The 16,932-nt window shown below is 42.0% G+C and overlaps 1 protein-coding gene across 2 annotated transcripts in view; it reads left to right on the top strand.

Moving 5' to 3' along the window:
• The window catches only part of Ccdc186 (coiled-coil domain containing 186), a 34,425-nt gene extending 21,609 nt beyond the window's left edge, over window positions 1–12,816 (top strand). For both annotated transcript variants that reach the window (XM_028875150.2, XM_037205903.1), the window contains exons 8-16: window positions 697–795; window positions 962–1,048; window positions 1,718–1,860; window positions 3,912–4,167; window positions 5,023–5,212; window positions 6,821–6,901; window positions 9,701–9,911; window positions 11,000–11,219; window positions 11,882–12,816. In XM_028875150.2, the coding sequence (XP_028730983.1) occupies window positions 697–795; window positions 962–1,048; window positions 1,718–1,860; window positions 3,912–4,167; window positions 5,023–5,212; window positions 6,821–6,901; window positions 9,701–9,911; window positions 11,000–11,219; window positions 11,882–11,965 (1,371 nt within the window). In that variant the 3' untranslated portion in view covers window positions 11,966–12,816. The remainder of the gene's footprint in view (window positions 1–696; window positions 796–961; window positions 1,049–1,717; window positions 1,861–3,911; window positions 4,168–5,022; window positions 5,213–6,820; window positions 6,902–9,700; window positions 9,912–10,999; window positions 11,220–11,881) is intronic.
• The last annotated feature ends 4,116 nt before the right edge of the window (window positions 12,817–16,932 follow it).

Here is a 16,932-nt window from a genome sequence, read left to right on the forward strand (position 1 = left end):
ATAGACTAATTATTAGAACTCTGTTTTCACGGTCTTTCTATCTCTGCCAAATTTGAAGTGTATATGGATTTCTTAGGACAGTTAAGGTAACACGTAAGTTAGTTCCTGTGTTAAAGGACCTGCAGTTGAAGGCTGGGAAGCTAGCCTGGTGGGGAAAGGCTTGCCATGCAAGCATGAAGACCTCAGCACCCACATAAAAAGCTGGATGTGGCAGCATGCATCTATAGCCTTGGCTTTGACGGGTGAAGAGAGATGGGGCAGGCCGATCTGTGGAGCTCACTGGCCAGTCAGTTTGAGGTCGCATGATATCCTGTCTCAAAAATACGGTGGAGTGGAGAGCAGTTGAGGAAGAGACCTGCTGTCACCTCTGGCCTCCATGGGCCCACAGGCACACAATTACACCACGTTAGAGAGCTTTTCATCAAAAAAAATAATAATAATAATAATAATAATAATAATCCTAGAAAATGTCAAGATAATGAAGAGAGCGAAGAAATGCACAACTTAAAAGACACTCTTCTGTAATATGTTGTGAACCCAAAGTGCAATATTCTTGGTTCTGCAAAGTTAACATTTAAAAATCATTCAATGCATTCTTTCATTTTAGCTGCATACTCTACCGTACAATTAGTAAACTTGATTGCAAAGCTTTGTTCATTTTCAAAGTATAAATACTTTTCATTGTTTCTATATTAGGAATCAGAAGAAATTAAGTCAAATGAGCTTGATGCAAAACTCAGAGTCACAAAAGGAGAACTTGAAAAACAGATGCAAGAGAAGTCTGACCAGCTAGAGGTGAGGAGTTCAGCTCTTGTGTGTTGTGAATATATGACAGGCTAGACTGTGTGATGCAGAAGGAGTGGGCGCGCATTACTGCCTGCAGCTGAGGCCTTTTTAGAGGAAGCAGGTGGGGAACTGCCAGTGCGCGTGTACTGCATTAGGATTTGTGTCTCCTTTCCAGATGCATCATGCCAAAATAAAGGAACTGGAAGATCTGAAGAGGACATTTAAGGAGGGTATGGATGAGCTCCGGACACTGAGAACAAAGGTAATCAAATCTTCAGTCTTAACTCAGAGTTGGGGTAAATATCTTTCACTTAGAATTTACTCTGATTTGTAAAGTATTAGGGAAGGAATACTTAGAAGTTCTTTAAAATAAAAGAACTCAGGGAAAAAATAGCATTTTCTTAGCAGTGCATCTGACTCTTGTTGAGTTGAGTGTGTGTTAGTCACTGGAAGTGCGTGCCATGCATCCCTGTTCAAGCACACTTGCAGTGTCTGTACCTTACGAGTGGGCTCTGGCGCTAAGGACTGTAAAGCAGGTGGCAGGAAGGGCGGACCTTATGGTGGTGTCAGCACAAAACACTCTTTAAGACTGAGGATACTCTGGCTGTATTCACAGTAGGATGGATATCATTTTAGTTTCTGACATTAGTGAATCCCATGTGTGTATTCTCTGTCAGAGTGACGGCCCTGTTAGTGTTCATGTTACTGTTCGTGCTGTCTCCACATGGTAGAAGTAGGTCTGTGCCATGTGTGCCATGTCCTTCCCGATGTGTCCGCTCTCCACGGTGGGACGGAAGGGAAGGAGATGGGGGAGTCAGTAGAAGCAGAGTGACTTCATACCGTCTTCTCATCAGCCCTGTAGCATGTGTCTCGGGTTGCTATGTGTCCCTCCTGTCTCAGGTACTTCAGCTTGATTGTGATCATTTTATAGGCAAAATGTCTAGAAGATGAACGCTTAAGAACTGAAGACGAATTATCAAAATACAGGGAAATTATTAATCGTCAGAAAGCTGAAATTCAAAATTTACTGGACAAAGTGAAAATGACAGATCAGATCCAGGAGGAGCTTCAGAGGTATGAAATGAGCAGCAAGCTTTTCATTTTGTCTTTAAGTACAACCACCATCCGTTCTTAAAATAGCAAGAAGCACAGGTTGAATTTCTCTAGTCACATCGAGTATAGTGTAATTAGCTTTAGTTCTTGTAGGGATATCATTAGGTCATTTTAAATTTTGTAAAAATATATTTGTTTTCCTGTTTAATGAATATAATTCCTATAATAGAATTTTTCTAAAATGATAAAGAATATTACAGTTTTGAAAATAAGGAAAACATGATTTCTGTCATTACTAACTGGAGTCTCCATTTTTTTAGGGCATTTATTTTAGTAGTTTAGAATGGTACAATATTCCTGAGTAATAAAAGTGCCATCTAGTTGCTCATAAAAATAATTTGAGCCAAGTGCTGGTGTACGCCTTTAATCCCAGCACTCTGAAGGCAGAGTTGGCACTTCTTCAGTTTGTGTCTTTGACTCCTAGAAGTCAACTCAAAGTTTCTAGTTCAGGAACCGTCACAGGTGGGGTGAGTTCATCTGTCTTCAGCTTCACAGCTGTCACTCTTCTGAAAGGGAACCGTGAATCTGTGCCTAGATCTTTAACTTTGCATGTGTGTGGCTTGAGGTCAGAAACTGACATCATTCCTTGGTGTCTCAAAATCACTTAAACTTGTAGCTAGAGTTTTTTTGGTCCCGCCTGACCCACAGTCAGGACAAATCTCTCTCACCCACCAGTTCTGTAGCCACTCAGACCCAACCGAGTAAACACACAGAGATTTACATTATTTATAAACTGTATGGCTGTAGCAGGCTTTTTGTTAACTGTTTTTATATCTTAAATTAACCCATTTTTATCTATAAGTTGTTACGTAGCTCGTGGCTTACTGATATCTTAACATCTGTTTTTTTTCATGGCGGCTGGCAGCGTCTCTCTGCCTCAGCCTTTTACTTTTTAAAATTTTCCTCTCTTCTTGTCCTGCTTATACTTTTTGTCTGGCTACTGGCCATTCAGCTTTATTTATCAGTCAATCATCCACAACATAAACTTGATTCATGCTATCATCTAGCAGAGCCTGGGTCAGGTTAAATTTGTGTTGTCTGTGCTGCCCATCTCCATGAAGAAGTGCTGCTCACCCTCCCAGTTGCCTTCCTGGACTAGGGTAGTGTGCCTGTGGCCGGCCCTGCCCCCCTCAGGCCTCCTCCCTCCTGAGTTGCTCTGCTTTCTCCCTCCTAGCCTGGAATCAGTTACAGAAAACAGGAGCTGTTGGTGCCTCTTCTTTCAGCTTCCTGTGCTCAGTTCTGAGCTGCCAGCCGGCATTCACAACCATTCTCCCTGTCCTGGTGCAGGGGATGTTCCTCCTCTGATGCTCCTTCCTTCCACTTCTGCTGTGGGTCCTTTGTCTCTTGTCTGTCTACTGACTTTCTTTTATACATTGACAGGATTTTAAAAACTGTGTGTATATGCATGTTTACCTGCCTGTATGTGTGTGCATTACATGCATGCCTGGTACCTTTGGAGGCCAGAAGAGAAAGTGAGGTCTCTGGAACTGGAGTTACAGATGGTCATGAGCTACCATGTAGGTGCTGGGAACCAAACCTGGGTCTTCTGCAAGACCCAGTGCTCTGAACTGCTGCTCCATTTCTCCAGCCCCTGTAAACAAAAGGCCTTTCAGAACATAGCCACAGTGCTCCATTGAGTTTTGTCTCTGGCTGTTTTCGTAGTACAGCGAGCGACAAAATACATTTGAGGCAGATAACCAAAAACAATAAAGCGTGGCTCAGAAGCCCGCCTGCCCTTTCACAGGATGGTGGTCACACCCAGTGAGCTCAGGCAGCCTGCCTGCTCAGTGTGTCACCACACTCCTGCCATTCGCTGCTCACTAGAAAAGCTCTTTGGAAGCCTTGCTCACTTACCTTCACAGCTCTTCCCTTAACATAGGAGACTGTCGTGTTTGAATGGACGCATGACCACAAGTACCTCTGTAAAGCATTAAGTGAAAATTTCCACACGATTAATTTAATGTTTTTAATAGCTTACTTAATTTTTCTTCAATACAAACTTTGTTTTTTAGTGGTAAACAAGAAATTGAACATTTGAAGGAAGAAATGGAAAGCCTTAATTCTTTGATTAATGACCTACAGAAAGACATCGAAGGCAGCAGGAAAAGGGAGTCTGAGCTCCTGCTGTTCACGGAGAAGCTCACTAGTAAGAACGCACAGCTGCAGTCTGAGTCCTGCTCTCTGCAGTCACAAGTGGACAGCCTCTCCTGCAGTGAAAGTCAGCTGCAAAGCCAGTGTGAGCACGTGACACAGACCAACGCTCACTTGGTGAGTGTAAGCTTCCTTCTTTTCCTCCTAGTGGGCGTGTGCTGCACGTGGCTGTGCACCACGTAGTGCAGTGCGTAGTGCAGTGCGGAGGCCAGCAGAGGGCGCTGTTCTGCCGTCCACTGGAAGAGCAGCAGTGCTCCTAACTACTGAGCCCCTAGTGTCCGTTCTTAAAACAGCAGCAAGAAGCACAGGTTGAATTTATCTAGTCATATCAGAGTATAGTGTAATTAGCTTTAGTTCTTGTAGGGATATCATTAAGTCATTTTAAATTTTGTAAAAATATATTTGTTTAATGAATATAATTCCTATAATAGAATTTTTCTAAAATGATAAAGAATATTACAGTTTTGAAAATAAGGAAACCATGATTTCTGTCATTACTAACTTGAGTCTCCATTTTTGGGCATTTATTTATTTTAGTAGTTTAGAATGGTACAATATTCCTGAGTAATAAAAGTGCCATCTAGTTACTCATAAAAATAATTTGAGCCAAGTGGTGGCACATGCCTTTAATCCCAGCACTCTGAAGGCAGAGGCAGGTGGATCTCTGTCAGTTCGGGGACAGCCTTGTTTACAAAGTCAGTGCTCAGGACAGCCAGGAATAGTGAGACCTTGTCTCAAAAAAAAAAAAAAAAAAAAAGACAAAGAAATTTGAGTCTTGTAAAACTTCAGAGTCTTACACTGAAGCTGTGTCCCACGCAGGGTTGATGTTCCCTGAGCTGCTGGGTGAAGAGGAGGAGGGGCTGTCACAGGAGAGTCTATTCTCCCTTATAATTTTAAGGTTTTAAACTGAGCAGTAATTGAAAAAAGAAGAATCGGTGCTTTTTAACCATATCTATCGTACTTACTGTTCAGGAGAGCAGATTGCTCAGAGAGGAGGAACTGCGAAAAGAGGAGGTCCAGAGCCTGCAGGCCGAGCTCTCTGCTATGCAGACAGAAGTTAAAGCCCTGAGCACCCAAGTGGAAGAACTGAAAGATGAGTTAGTAACACAGAGGCGCAAACATGCCTCCAATGTCAAGGATCTTAGCAAACAGCTTCAGCAAGGTACTCATGTCTTGCATGTTGAGCCCCAGAATGTGCCTGTGTGTGTTAGAGATCTGATGCAGGAGGCGCACTGGCTCTGTGTGCTCCTGCGTCATTCAGCTGTGTGGGGGGTTGGTTTTTCTCTTCGGCTCAGGTTTTGTCGTCATCCTTGTGGCAGTCTTTGTGACCTTACATACCTAGTCTTCTGCCTCACGCTCCTCGGTGTTAGGAATAAAGGGATGTGCCACAGTGCCCAACCTGCATATTCTTCTTCACTGTGTTAACACCCACAGACTAAATTACAAATACTCAGATGGCTAAACTTGCAATCCTGTGAGTAGTCTGCTTTCATGCTAAAGGCTGTTTTTCACAAAGTCACAGGAGGTGAAAATCAGGAAAGTCCCTGTGGCCAGTTGGGAGAATCTCAACCTTTTTACTTTGCATTCTGCTACCTGCAAAAGTTGTTTAAATGTGTCTCCCCCCCTACCCCCCCAAATTCATGTATGCTAATGCATGCCTATAATCCAGCAGGATCAAGTTTATCCTCATCTACATAGTTCAGGGCCAACTGAATTCAGTTTTTTTGGTTTTTGTTTTTAAGATTTATTCGTTTTTATGCCTGTGGGCATTTGGCCTGCACACTGTGCACCACATGCTTATCTGATCCTCATAGACACCAGAGAGGGCTTCAGATCCTCTGGGACTGGAGTTATGGAGGTCGTGTATAGGGTGAATCCTTTTTTTTTTTTTTTTTTTGGTTTTTCGAGACAGGGTTTCTCTGTGTAGCTTTGCGCCTTTCCTGGAACTCACTTGGTAGCCCAGGCTGGCCTCGAACTCACAGAGATCCGCCTGCCTCTGCCTCCCAAGTGCTGGGATTAAAGGCGTGCGCCATGAATCCTAATTGGTCTCAACAATAAAATCCCGGAGTCAGATATAGGGATAAATGCTGAAAGATCAGAGAGACAAAAGCGCAAGCCACAGACAACACCTTTTACCTCGCCAACTCCTCAGCATGAAAGGGGCTGAGTTCCTGTCTCCTCCAGCCTTATATTCCTCTCTCTGCCCAGCCATATCACTTCCTGTCTCCATCTCCCTAGTGCTGGGAGCATGAGATCCCAAATGCTGGGTGGGATCCAAGATGTGTGCCTCTATGGCCGACTAGTGACTTAGCTCTACACTCTGATCTTCAAGCAAGCTTTATTTGTTAGATTGCAAACAAAATATCACCACAATCATGAGCCACCATGTAGGTGCTGGGGATTGAACTTGGTCTTCTGGAAGAGCAGTCAGTTCTCTTAATCTCTGGTCCACAGATCTCTTGACATGTTTTTTTGCACATTTAACTGAAGGCAAATTTGGGAGAGATTTCTGATACTGAGAAGGATCTGAAAGTTCAAGTCATTGTCAGCAAAAGTGCTGCTTTCAGTTATCTTTGTTTTTCATTTAACCTGTACATTTCCAAAAGTCGTTTTCTATGAATGGCATCCCCCTGTTCTAAGATATATCTCAAGGACCATTGTCTTGTGGGTTAGGCCATTTTTGCCCAAGTGACTTTAGCAGTTAATATCAGATGGCATGAGCAAATGGCCATTTAAACTGTCACAAGTAATCCATTTATTTTTCTAACAGCACGGAGAAAATTAGACCAGACTGAGAATGGGAACTACGATAAAGAAGTTAGCAGCATGGGAAGCCGTTCTAGTTCATCAGGTAAGAATGAGCTTAGTTGGTAATTGTTTAAAATATAGTCTTTTGCTGGGTGGTGGTGGCACACGCCTTTAATCCCAGCAGTCGGGAGGCATAAACAGGCAGATCTCTGTGAGTTCGAGGCCAGCCTGATCTGCAGAGTGAGATCCAGGACAGGTACCAAAACTACACAGAGAAACCCTGTCTCGAAAATGAAAAATAAATAAATAAATAAATAAATAAATAAATAAGTCTTTTAAGAAGTATTTATAGGCTTTGTTTCATTTTGAAACATAAAATAGAAGTTACATATAATTATATTATGGAAAATGTATCTTATTAAATATTTACATCCTGCTCTTTGCCAAGGTTCCAGGTATGTCTTGGGCTCTATCTGAGCCCCATTTTCTTTACCTGCCATGTTTGTATTCTGTGCAACACTTCTTTTAATTTCTGAAATTTAGATTTGTATCTAGCCATATCTGGTATGTGGACTCTCTTACTTCCAAATTTTAACACCTAAGAAGTGACAAAATGGCCATCCTTACGTAGCATCAGGTTTATACCTATAGTTCTCCTTTGGTATCCACAGGGGATGGTTCCAGAGTATGCAGTGGATACTAAAAACTTTTATAAGATGATGCAGTCTCTTATAAGATGGTGTATCATCTATGCCATCCTCTCACAGACTTGAAATCATTTTGACATCACGTATCTAGAGTGTGTAGATGATATCTAGTGTCTGTAGCTAGAGTTTTCCTGCCTTGCCACAGTCAGGATAAATCTTTGTCACCCGCCAGTCCCACAGCCGCTCAGACCCAGCCAAGTAAACACAGAGACTTATATTGCTTACAAACTGTATGGCTGTGGCAGGCTTCTTGCTAACTGTTTTTATAGCTTAAATTAATCCATTTCCATAAATCTATACCTTGCCACGTGGCTCGTGGCTTACCGGCATCTTCACATGCTGTTTGTCATGGCGGTGGCTGGCAGTGTCTCCTTCTGCCTTCCTGTTCTTTCTTTTCTCCTCTCTGTTAGTCCCGCCTATACTTCCTGCCTAGCCACTGGCCAGTGTTTTATTTATTGACCAATCAGAATAATTTGACATACAGACCATCCCACAGCACTTCCCCTTTTCTTTTTTTTGAAAGGAAGGTTTTAACCTTAACATAGTAAAATTACATATAACTTGGGAATTTGGGCGTAGCTTCTCTTACTACTTCCTGCTGGAGGGGGGCGCTGTATATTATGGGGACACAAAGAAAATTTTAGGATTATGGAGTAGTCCATGAGGCTGTATTGTCTGAGTCAGTTGCCTTCAAACCGTTCTGGATGTTGGATCATCTGGGACATGATGTCATCGGAGACCTTTCAGGGGGTCTTGGCTGGTCAAACCTGATGTATCTTAATCTGGAACAAATCCATAGCCTCTGGCTTTCTGTGGGAACAAAAGCAGCACCTCCTTTCCAAAGCAACATATTCTTACATCCAAATTTTGAAGTCAAGGTACCTTTAAAATATACATTTTGGCATAACTCAACAGCTTTTATAATCAAATGTTTTTCTTTAGTTACGAATATCAAAGAGAACATAATCCAGATTCTCTGTGTGACAGCCATCTTTAAGTGGCTTATTTTTTATATTACCTTGAGCCTATTGCTTTAAACCGAAGCCTTCTAAGCCTGAAACGGCACTGTGGCTGTTGGCTTGCCCACTTCAGCTTCCCAACATGGTGGTGGTATGTTTTCCACCAGCTCTGGGAGCCATCTTGGGTCTATGCTTTTATCCAAGCAGCGTGTAGCTCAGAAACCTCTTTTTGTTTTGTACTAGCAAAGGTTAAATCCACCACTCAGTTTAATGGGCCACTTGCAGAGGCCTCATTCCTGCCATACTGCAGGTCAAGCTCCCACGCCAGGAACCCGCCATAGTAGCTCAAACATGTAGGCTGCTGCTAGCTTGAAAGAGACAACTAGGAACTGTTCTTAGCTCCGTTTTAGAATCTTTTTACACAGGTTTTAGGTGGAAACTCTTGCCAACACGTTGGATGCCATTTGTAGCTAGAGTTTTCCTGCCTTGCCCACAGTCAGGACAAATCTCTGTCACCCACCAGTCCCACAGCCGCTCAGACCCAACCAAGTAAACACAGAGACTTATATTGCTTACAAACTGTATGGCCGTGGCAGGCTTCTTGCTAACTGTTCTTATATCTTAAATTAACCCATTTCTATAAATCTATACCTTGTCACATGGCTTGTGGCTTACCGGCATCTTCACATGCTGCTTGACCAATTTATTGACCAATCAGAGTAATTTGACATGCAGACCATCCCACAGCAAGTGTCTAACACAGTGTGAATGCTGAGGACACAGTCTGTACATGTTTAGTGTACAGGGGTGACAATCCTGTGAGGTAAGTTACTATTTTTAGCAGAAATAACCTAAGCCACCGAGGGTTAAATAATGTGCCCAAACACACTAGTAATGTGACTGTTGAGTGGATTTGAACAGTGGCACCTTCTCCCTCCCTCCCCTCCCACACACTCCCCTTTGCCTCTCCTACCCCCCTTTTTCCCCCTCAATGTTCTTACTGTTTACTTTTGCTGTTCTTTGTTTTTGATGATTTTTCTCTGTTCTCCATCTCGTTCCTGTGCGATGTAACAGACACTGCTGACCGCTGCTGTCGTCTGTGCTTTCACAAAAGAATGGCCTCCACAGGGAGCCCACTCTGTGTTCTTTGCCCAGCATTGGACAGTGCTCGTAGAATGGATGAGATGAGGGGCCCCTGGTCACGAGCTCTGACTGAGCTTGCTTTTCTGTCTTCAGGGTCACTTAATGCTCGCAGCAGTGCTGAAGACCGATCTCCAGAGAATACCAGCTCCTCGGTGGCTGTGGACAACTTCCCGGAAGTGGACAAGGCCATGCTGATTGAGAGGATAGTGAGGCTGCAGAAAGCGCATGCCCGGAAGAATGAGAAGATAGAGTTCATGGAGGACCACATCAAGCAACTGGTAGAAGAGATAAGAAAGAAAACCAAGTATGTATTACTGTGGTAGCACAGCCTGTGTTAGAGGACTGCCACTCGCGTGGCCATGAAACGGTGATCTTTTCCATGGGGTTCACCATGTTATCCAGGCTGGCATTGTATTCCTGGGCTCACGTGATCCTTCCGCATCAGCTCCTTGAGTAGCTGGGACTATAGGCAAGCAGCTCTGTGCCTGGATTAGTAATTCCTACACATCTGGGCTCCATCTTTTTTGATCACCTGTTGTATTCTAGGTTTAGGGTATATAAAGAAGAAAGACAACCAAATGTCTTCTTAAAGGGGGACATCAGAGAGGAGAGGAGAGAGGGAGTGGAGGGGTAGAGGTTTTGCTCTTAACATACTAAAATAACTTGGGACTTTAAAAAATAATGTATTTAGCTTTTAAAAGTGAATGACTCTAAAAGATATATGGAGTTTTGAGAGTTGTTTCCTACTGGTCAAAACCTAGTAGGGCAATAATTGAGCTCCTCTTGGTGTAAGACACTGTACTTGGGACTAGTTAATCAGTTCCTTAGACCCACTCATGCCCACTCAGCAGCAGAGTGGGTTCTCCGGATCTGTGCGACCAGCCCTGACCTGTGAGGGACAGACAGACCCCCAGCTCTGCTCCAAACCCAGCGTGACTGAGCCAGTCTGCGGGCACCACGTTCCTCTCACAAACATCACACTTCAGTAAGAGTTGTCTCCATATGCAACTCTGCTCCTAAACCTTTTAAAGTTATTTGGAAGTAATTTTAGACCTATAGAAAATTGTGCTTATAGATTTTAAAAGAAAGGGCAAAATGGAGTTTTAATAGAAACTGTTAACAGAAATCAAACCAATAAAGTAATGACTAAAATATTTACATACACGTAAGGAAAGAAACAGACAAGCTGTGTTTCTATTTCTTTAAATACCATGATACAACAAAAAAGGACAGGTAAGAGACCATCTAGTAAGGAAATTCTGCACCAACTTAGGTTATTGGCCTAACAGATGTCTATTTTATGCTAATCATCTTTATGCTTGTGATTCATTGATTCCTACAATCCCAGTGTTTTTATTCTGCAAGCACACAGAGTATCATTTTGTTTTGCAGAATAATTCAGAGTTACATTTTACGAGAAGAATCAGGCACACTTTCTTCAGAAGCATCTGATTTTAACAAAGTGCATTTGAGTAGACGCGGTGGCATCATGGCGTCCTTATACACATCCCATCCCGCTGACAGTGGGCTAACACTGGAGCTCTCTTTGGAAATCAACCGAAAATTACAGGCTGTTTTGGAAGATACATTGCTAAAAAATATTACTTTGAAGGTATTTGTGTTTCTTACTCATTTTCACTCAGTAAGTGTGACAGAATGATGCCTCTTCCTAGTATCGGCTCTCACTGGGCTGTTTGCCTAACACAAGACATCATGTTACCAGGACAGAAAGTCAGCCTCTTGCCGTATATTATAATTATAATTTTTTAATATTACAACATTTGAAGTGTATCTTGTGGCTTTTTTTAATAGCTGTTGTCTGACCCAACTTTTCTGTCTTTGCTATGCATGGGCCTTGATAGTAATAGATTTTTAAAAAATAGTTTTCAATCTAAGTAATCATTGTGCATTAAAACTTGCTTTAGCTGCAGTGAAAAGATTAACTTTGGGCCAGGCGTGGTATCACAGGCCTTTAATCCCAGCATTTGGGAGGCAGAGACAGGAGGAGTTCTGTGAGTTTGAGACCAGCCTGGTCTGTCATGTAGCAAGTTCCAGGACGGCCAGGACTATACAGAAAAACCTTGTCAAAAAAAAAAGAAAGTTAAATAAATAAATAAAAAAGGACAGGCCTATTTCACTAAAACATGTGTGTCTAGTGTAGTTCATCTTAGTACCAAGAACTAATCACTCAGTTCCACTGTTTAGGCAAAGGTAGTTCCCAGGGTACTTGTATTATACTCAGTACTTCTGTTTTCTCTTCCCCACTTATTAAAGGAAAACCTGCAAACACTTGGAACAGAAATAGAACGCCTTATTAAACACCAGCATGAATTGGAGCAGAGGACGAAGAAAACCTAACAAAAAACTCTTGCCCAGTAGACAGACAAGAGCCGCAGACCAGCAGGTGCCACTGTCCAGTGTTCTGAAACAGCCCTTGCTTTGTGTCAACTAATCAAAAGTTCATTTTACTTCCCTGTGTAGAAGTGCCCTTTCATGAATGCATTGGTGTGTGTGCCGTACTGTGAGCTCAATGAAGTCCGCTTCTATGTGGTGCAGTTCAACCACCTTGTCACTGACTCAACATCTAATTTACTTCTTGCCCTAAAGTGCTAAACATTAGTACAAGGGTTTTTAAAAAACAAAACAAAAAACTTTGCCATAGTTCTTCCGTTAGTGAGTTCAGCCTTTGAAAAGTATTCATGAAAACACAGGTGTTCTCCATCCGTTATTTCTACAGCACACAAAGACACCTAGAGAAATCATGAAGTTTTCAGTTTTGATCTGGGCATGGTGATCACCCTATAGTTCTAGCTACTTCGAAGGCTAAGGAGGATCTGGAGCTCATGAGTCCAAAGCCAGCCAGGGCAGCATCTCACAACCCCATCACAATTAGCTGGAATCACAGAGTAGCCTTGTGTTGTGCTGCAAGGATGTATATGAATACTTAATTCTGATTTTAATGACAACTAGACAGGAAAACTGGCTGCTGGTAACTAGCAGTGACCAGGTACTATTTGTGTCTGTCAGGTTTCCTTATTTGTCATAGCTACGTTTTCACATTTGAGTTGTTTGAGTTACTAGTTGTGTTTTTTTACATCTTCAGTTACTTAAACTAAGATTTTAAGCAATGTGTGTACTTAAAATTTCCCTGTGGACTTATTATATTTTAAAATGTGAAATGAATCTAAGCATTAGAACAGATGAATGAAGACTTTGAAACTGACATGCTTTAGTCTTACTGACATTGTGCAGAAGTAAATGTAACAGGCTTAAGGCAGTGGTTCTCAACCTGTGGGTCGCAACCCTTTCACGGGTAACACGTCAGATATTTACATTACAGTTCTTAACAGTGGCAAAATTACAGTTATGAAGTAGCAACTAAAATAAGTTTGTGGTTGGGGGTCACCACAACATGAGGAACTGTATTAAAGGATTGCAGCATTAGGGAGGTTGAGAACTGCTGGGTTCAGGTGTTTCTGAAGACCGCGTTCCCAAGAGAAGCCAGCACTTAGCTCTGCTAACTTTTCATGTGTGCACCCATTCTTCATTCTTGATAGTTGATTGCGTAGCATAACGAAACACCGTTTCACCAAATGTGATGCTTCACTCTATTATTTAAAACACAGTTATATCTTCATAGCCAAAGGAACTTTGAGCCAAATTATTGTATCTTGTTGGATATCTACAGTGTTTAAGATGTATACTTAAATGTTGCCAATTGTTAGTACCAATGTTTTTGTCATTGAATTTTTTTCTCACCTCCCAGAACCTAAACACTGCATCATGTTCCTTGGAGACCGTGGAGCAGATCTGGCAGGCCTCTGTTTGTGTTGTGCTTGGGCATTTTTCCCCTTAAGGAACTTGAGCTCCGGGGATAGAGACCTTTAAAGAATTGTATGGGCTCGAGCTGGCATAGTAATACGTGCCCAGAATGCTAGCACCTAGGAGGTGCAGGAAGATTAAAGGCTAGCCTCAAGGACAAAGTGAGTTGGAGGCCAGCCTGGGCTACATGAAGCCCAGTTTTATAATTAGAATTGTATGGGCTCTAAAAATTTAGATCATGTCAATGCCCTTTTAATGTGTTTTAACATTTCCTTAAATCAACATTGATTATAAATGTAATTTACTAAATACTAAATGTCAGTATAGTGTCTTTTTGTGATATCTGTTGTTATCCAAACAATCTCTTAGCTTCAGAGTGAAAATGCATTCAAAGTTGTTTTATTTTTAAATAGTTGTAAAAAGTATTAGTCATAATGTCTTGCTCTTTTTATTATTAATAATTTATTAGAATAAAAATAAGAGGGTAAGTGCAATAAATTCCGAATTATTTGCCCATTTATTCCTAGACATACTGGAAGATTCCAAAGGTCTACATAGTGTAGGCAGTGTAGCTACACTTCCCTGGTTCCTCAGGTGATATTGATTCATGAGTTACAGTGATTGGGTTTTTTAATTCCAAGATACAAACATGCATAGCGGAGACCAAATAGTGGTAATGTCCACAGTATCCTCTTCTGTGTGCTTTCAAGTGTATACACAGTCGGCACCACACGGAACAAGTAGTGTTTATATTTATGCCACCATGTACTTGTAGAACTTAATGAAATAATTGAAAAATATCATTACTAAAAGCCATACTGGGATCATACTACTTTCTTTTTCCTATTTATGAGGCTTAAAAAGCTGGAAAAGTCTTGTTTTCTTTTTTGTTTGGCATCTCCTGTGTCCTTTCATACATGGTCAGGACTGAGCAAAGTAATGTATAAAAATGTGTGTATCTGAGAGAACTTTCTCCACTGATTTATAAACAGCTCCTCCTGTGGATTTCTGAGGTCCTACTGATTGACTGTGGGGGAAGAACCTGAGGACCTGGGGATATTGTTGTATCTGATCATTGTTAGTTCCAAATGTAAGTGACTATTTTAGTTATTTAATAATACTTTGGTATCCTTGGGCAAGAAACTGTGTGTCTGTGTCCATACACTTCCCCCGTTTTCATTTGAAAGTGAGTACCTGTCACTCCTTTTTTTCCCATACCACTTGAGATTTTGAGTCTTTTAAAACAGTCTCAAGGATTGACCATGGTGAGTTTGGACAGAATGAACAATTGGTGGGGGTTTGGTTTTGTTCTACATAACCATTTAAAATGACTCAGTCAGGCTACACATGTCATTTATTCATTTAAGAAATACATTTGCTGGGCACCCTACAGGTATGGTGGCCATCGCTTTCCAGTCCCTTGGGACTTGCGGTCTCATGACAGCAGCAGCACGGGTCCTCAGACCTCCCTGGTGCCAGCTCTTCATTCCTGGGCTGAGGAGAGAGTTAATTGACTTATACAGGTAGATGGCCCGAAAGTCCCAGGCTGACCTGGAGCACTGGCCTGGGGAGCATTTCGAGCACATTGCTGTTTTCACGGTGCTTCTGCACATCTCCTAACGTGGTAAGGGGAAACCCGAAGACCATGTGTGAGGTTAGACCTTTACCATTGAGTAAATGCCTGACTGGTTCCTGCTTGATGTCCGGAAATGAACCCAATCGTGTTGTATGTTGATTATTTTCTAAATATTTTTACAAGAAAATTTAGGCAAAAATCTGAAAAAAAAAACAACTCAGAAACTATTAATAATGTAAATGTGATATTATGTTGCCCTGGTAAGGATATTTTTTATAATGTCATTCATGCCTTGGGACTATTGACTCTGCTAATCTTTTTCAAGAGTTTTTTTCCCCAGTGAGCAGTTCATTTTCACACTAATAGTTAATCTTCAATAGTAGTTGGTGGCACTAGTGACCTGAAAATTGTCAAAGGTGAACGAGAGAAATAATTGAACAACAAACTAAACGAGAACTTAGTTGCATATTGAAATGTATGTTTCTCTTGAATGGACTCTTGAACCACACAGGGCTGTCCTTTGTTACTTTGCTGTCTTCCCTTCCCGAGTGTGTGGGCGTCTGCATTGTATAGATAGCCCTGGATTTCACTGTGCTTTCTGTAAATACTCTGTATAGAGCGATGCTCTTCAGGGGTCTGTGTACATTCTGTACTTATTAAATAAGCAATGCCTGTTTACCAAGCTGCATCTCAGTGGCATCTGTAGTGACTTACACATTTCACATGGCTAAACAAATTCTCCACCATTAACAAGACTCTTCCAAAACGGCTTGATTTCGGTTTTTAAACTAGACTGATTATTCTTGCTTCCCATATGTATCTTTATCCTCTCAAATATGATTGAAGTAAGGTTAAGTTGATTGCCAGGTTGCACTTTAAACTTAGATAGCAAAGCTGAGCATTTTATAGATGTTAGTCCCACAGGCTAGGAAGTTTCCTACTGGGCTGGTAACCTTGTAGTACATTCTGATGTTTCACAAAGCTGTGGACCTTCTGTGCCCATGGTTTCCAGCTTCTTTAACAATAAAGAACCAGTTTTATGCTAAAATGGGGTTAACATGCAACGAGTATTTCACGTCACTTGGTGTTACTTTGCATCTCTCTAGGTTTCGGGTGCCTCCTTTATGCCACATCACATAAACTCTGCATTCTTGGGAAGGTCCCCTGAAATACAGATCTATAGAATACAAGTAATTGACAGTGATGGAAGCTTCCACAGTGTCCTCTATGGTTGCCTCCCAGGAACCCGTGGATGTGTTCAAGACATGCTGCTTCTACTGGCCAGTCATCAGCTAACATTTAAGAAACAATTTGTATAAAACAAAACACCTCGATGGAAGGAAGTATGGGGGATTTCCAGTCACCTTTCACTACCCAGGGGCCATGCTGTTTCACTGGACTGCCTATCCTTTGGCATGCCAGTTTCTAGATACGATAAACCAGGAACTACATTTGCTTCTGGAGAGACTGCACATCATCTCTTTGTAGTTGTTGTCTTTAGTTCTAATGAAAGCCACAAGGGCCTGGTGGAAGGTGGGTCTGTGTACAGTTGAGCACCCTCCCGCATCTCTGGTTTTAAGCACTCTCTGTCAAACTTGCTGACCAGTGACTTCCGTAGACCCTGTGTTGTGAGCACCCCTTAATGCACAGCTCTGCTGCCCTTGCCATACATCTGTAGCTTTGTTGGCTAGTCTCCTGGGTAGGATAAACTCGGTGCCCAGCTCCATGTCACCCTATAAGTCCCTTCTCTCACTCAGATGCCCATGCCGAAGCAGGTGGTTCTTTGAATTGCAACTAGCTTGTTCCTCAGTTTGGGGTTTGTTATGAATGTGAGCAGAATGAAGAATTGCATGGGAGAGCTTGTGAGTGGAGCAGGCTGGGAAAGGTCTGCTTCCAGCATCTCTAACTGGGATTCAGAAGCCACGTA

Source organism: Peromyscus leucopus, chromosome 1, assembly GCF_004664715.2.
Source record: "Peromyscus leucopus breed LL Stock chromosome 1, UCI_PerLeu_2.1, whole genome shotgun sequence".
Taxonomy (NCBI): domain Eukaryota; kingdom Metazoa; phylum Chordata; class Mammalia; order Rodentia; family Cricetidae; genus Peromyscus; species Peromyscus leucopus.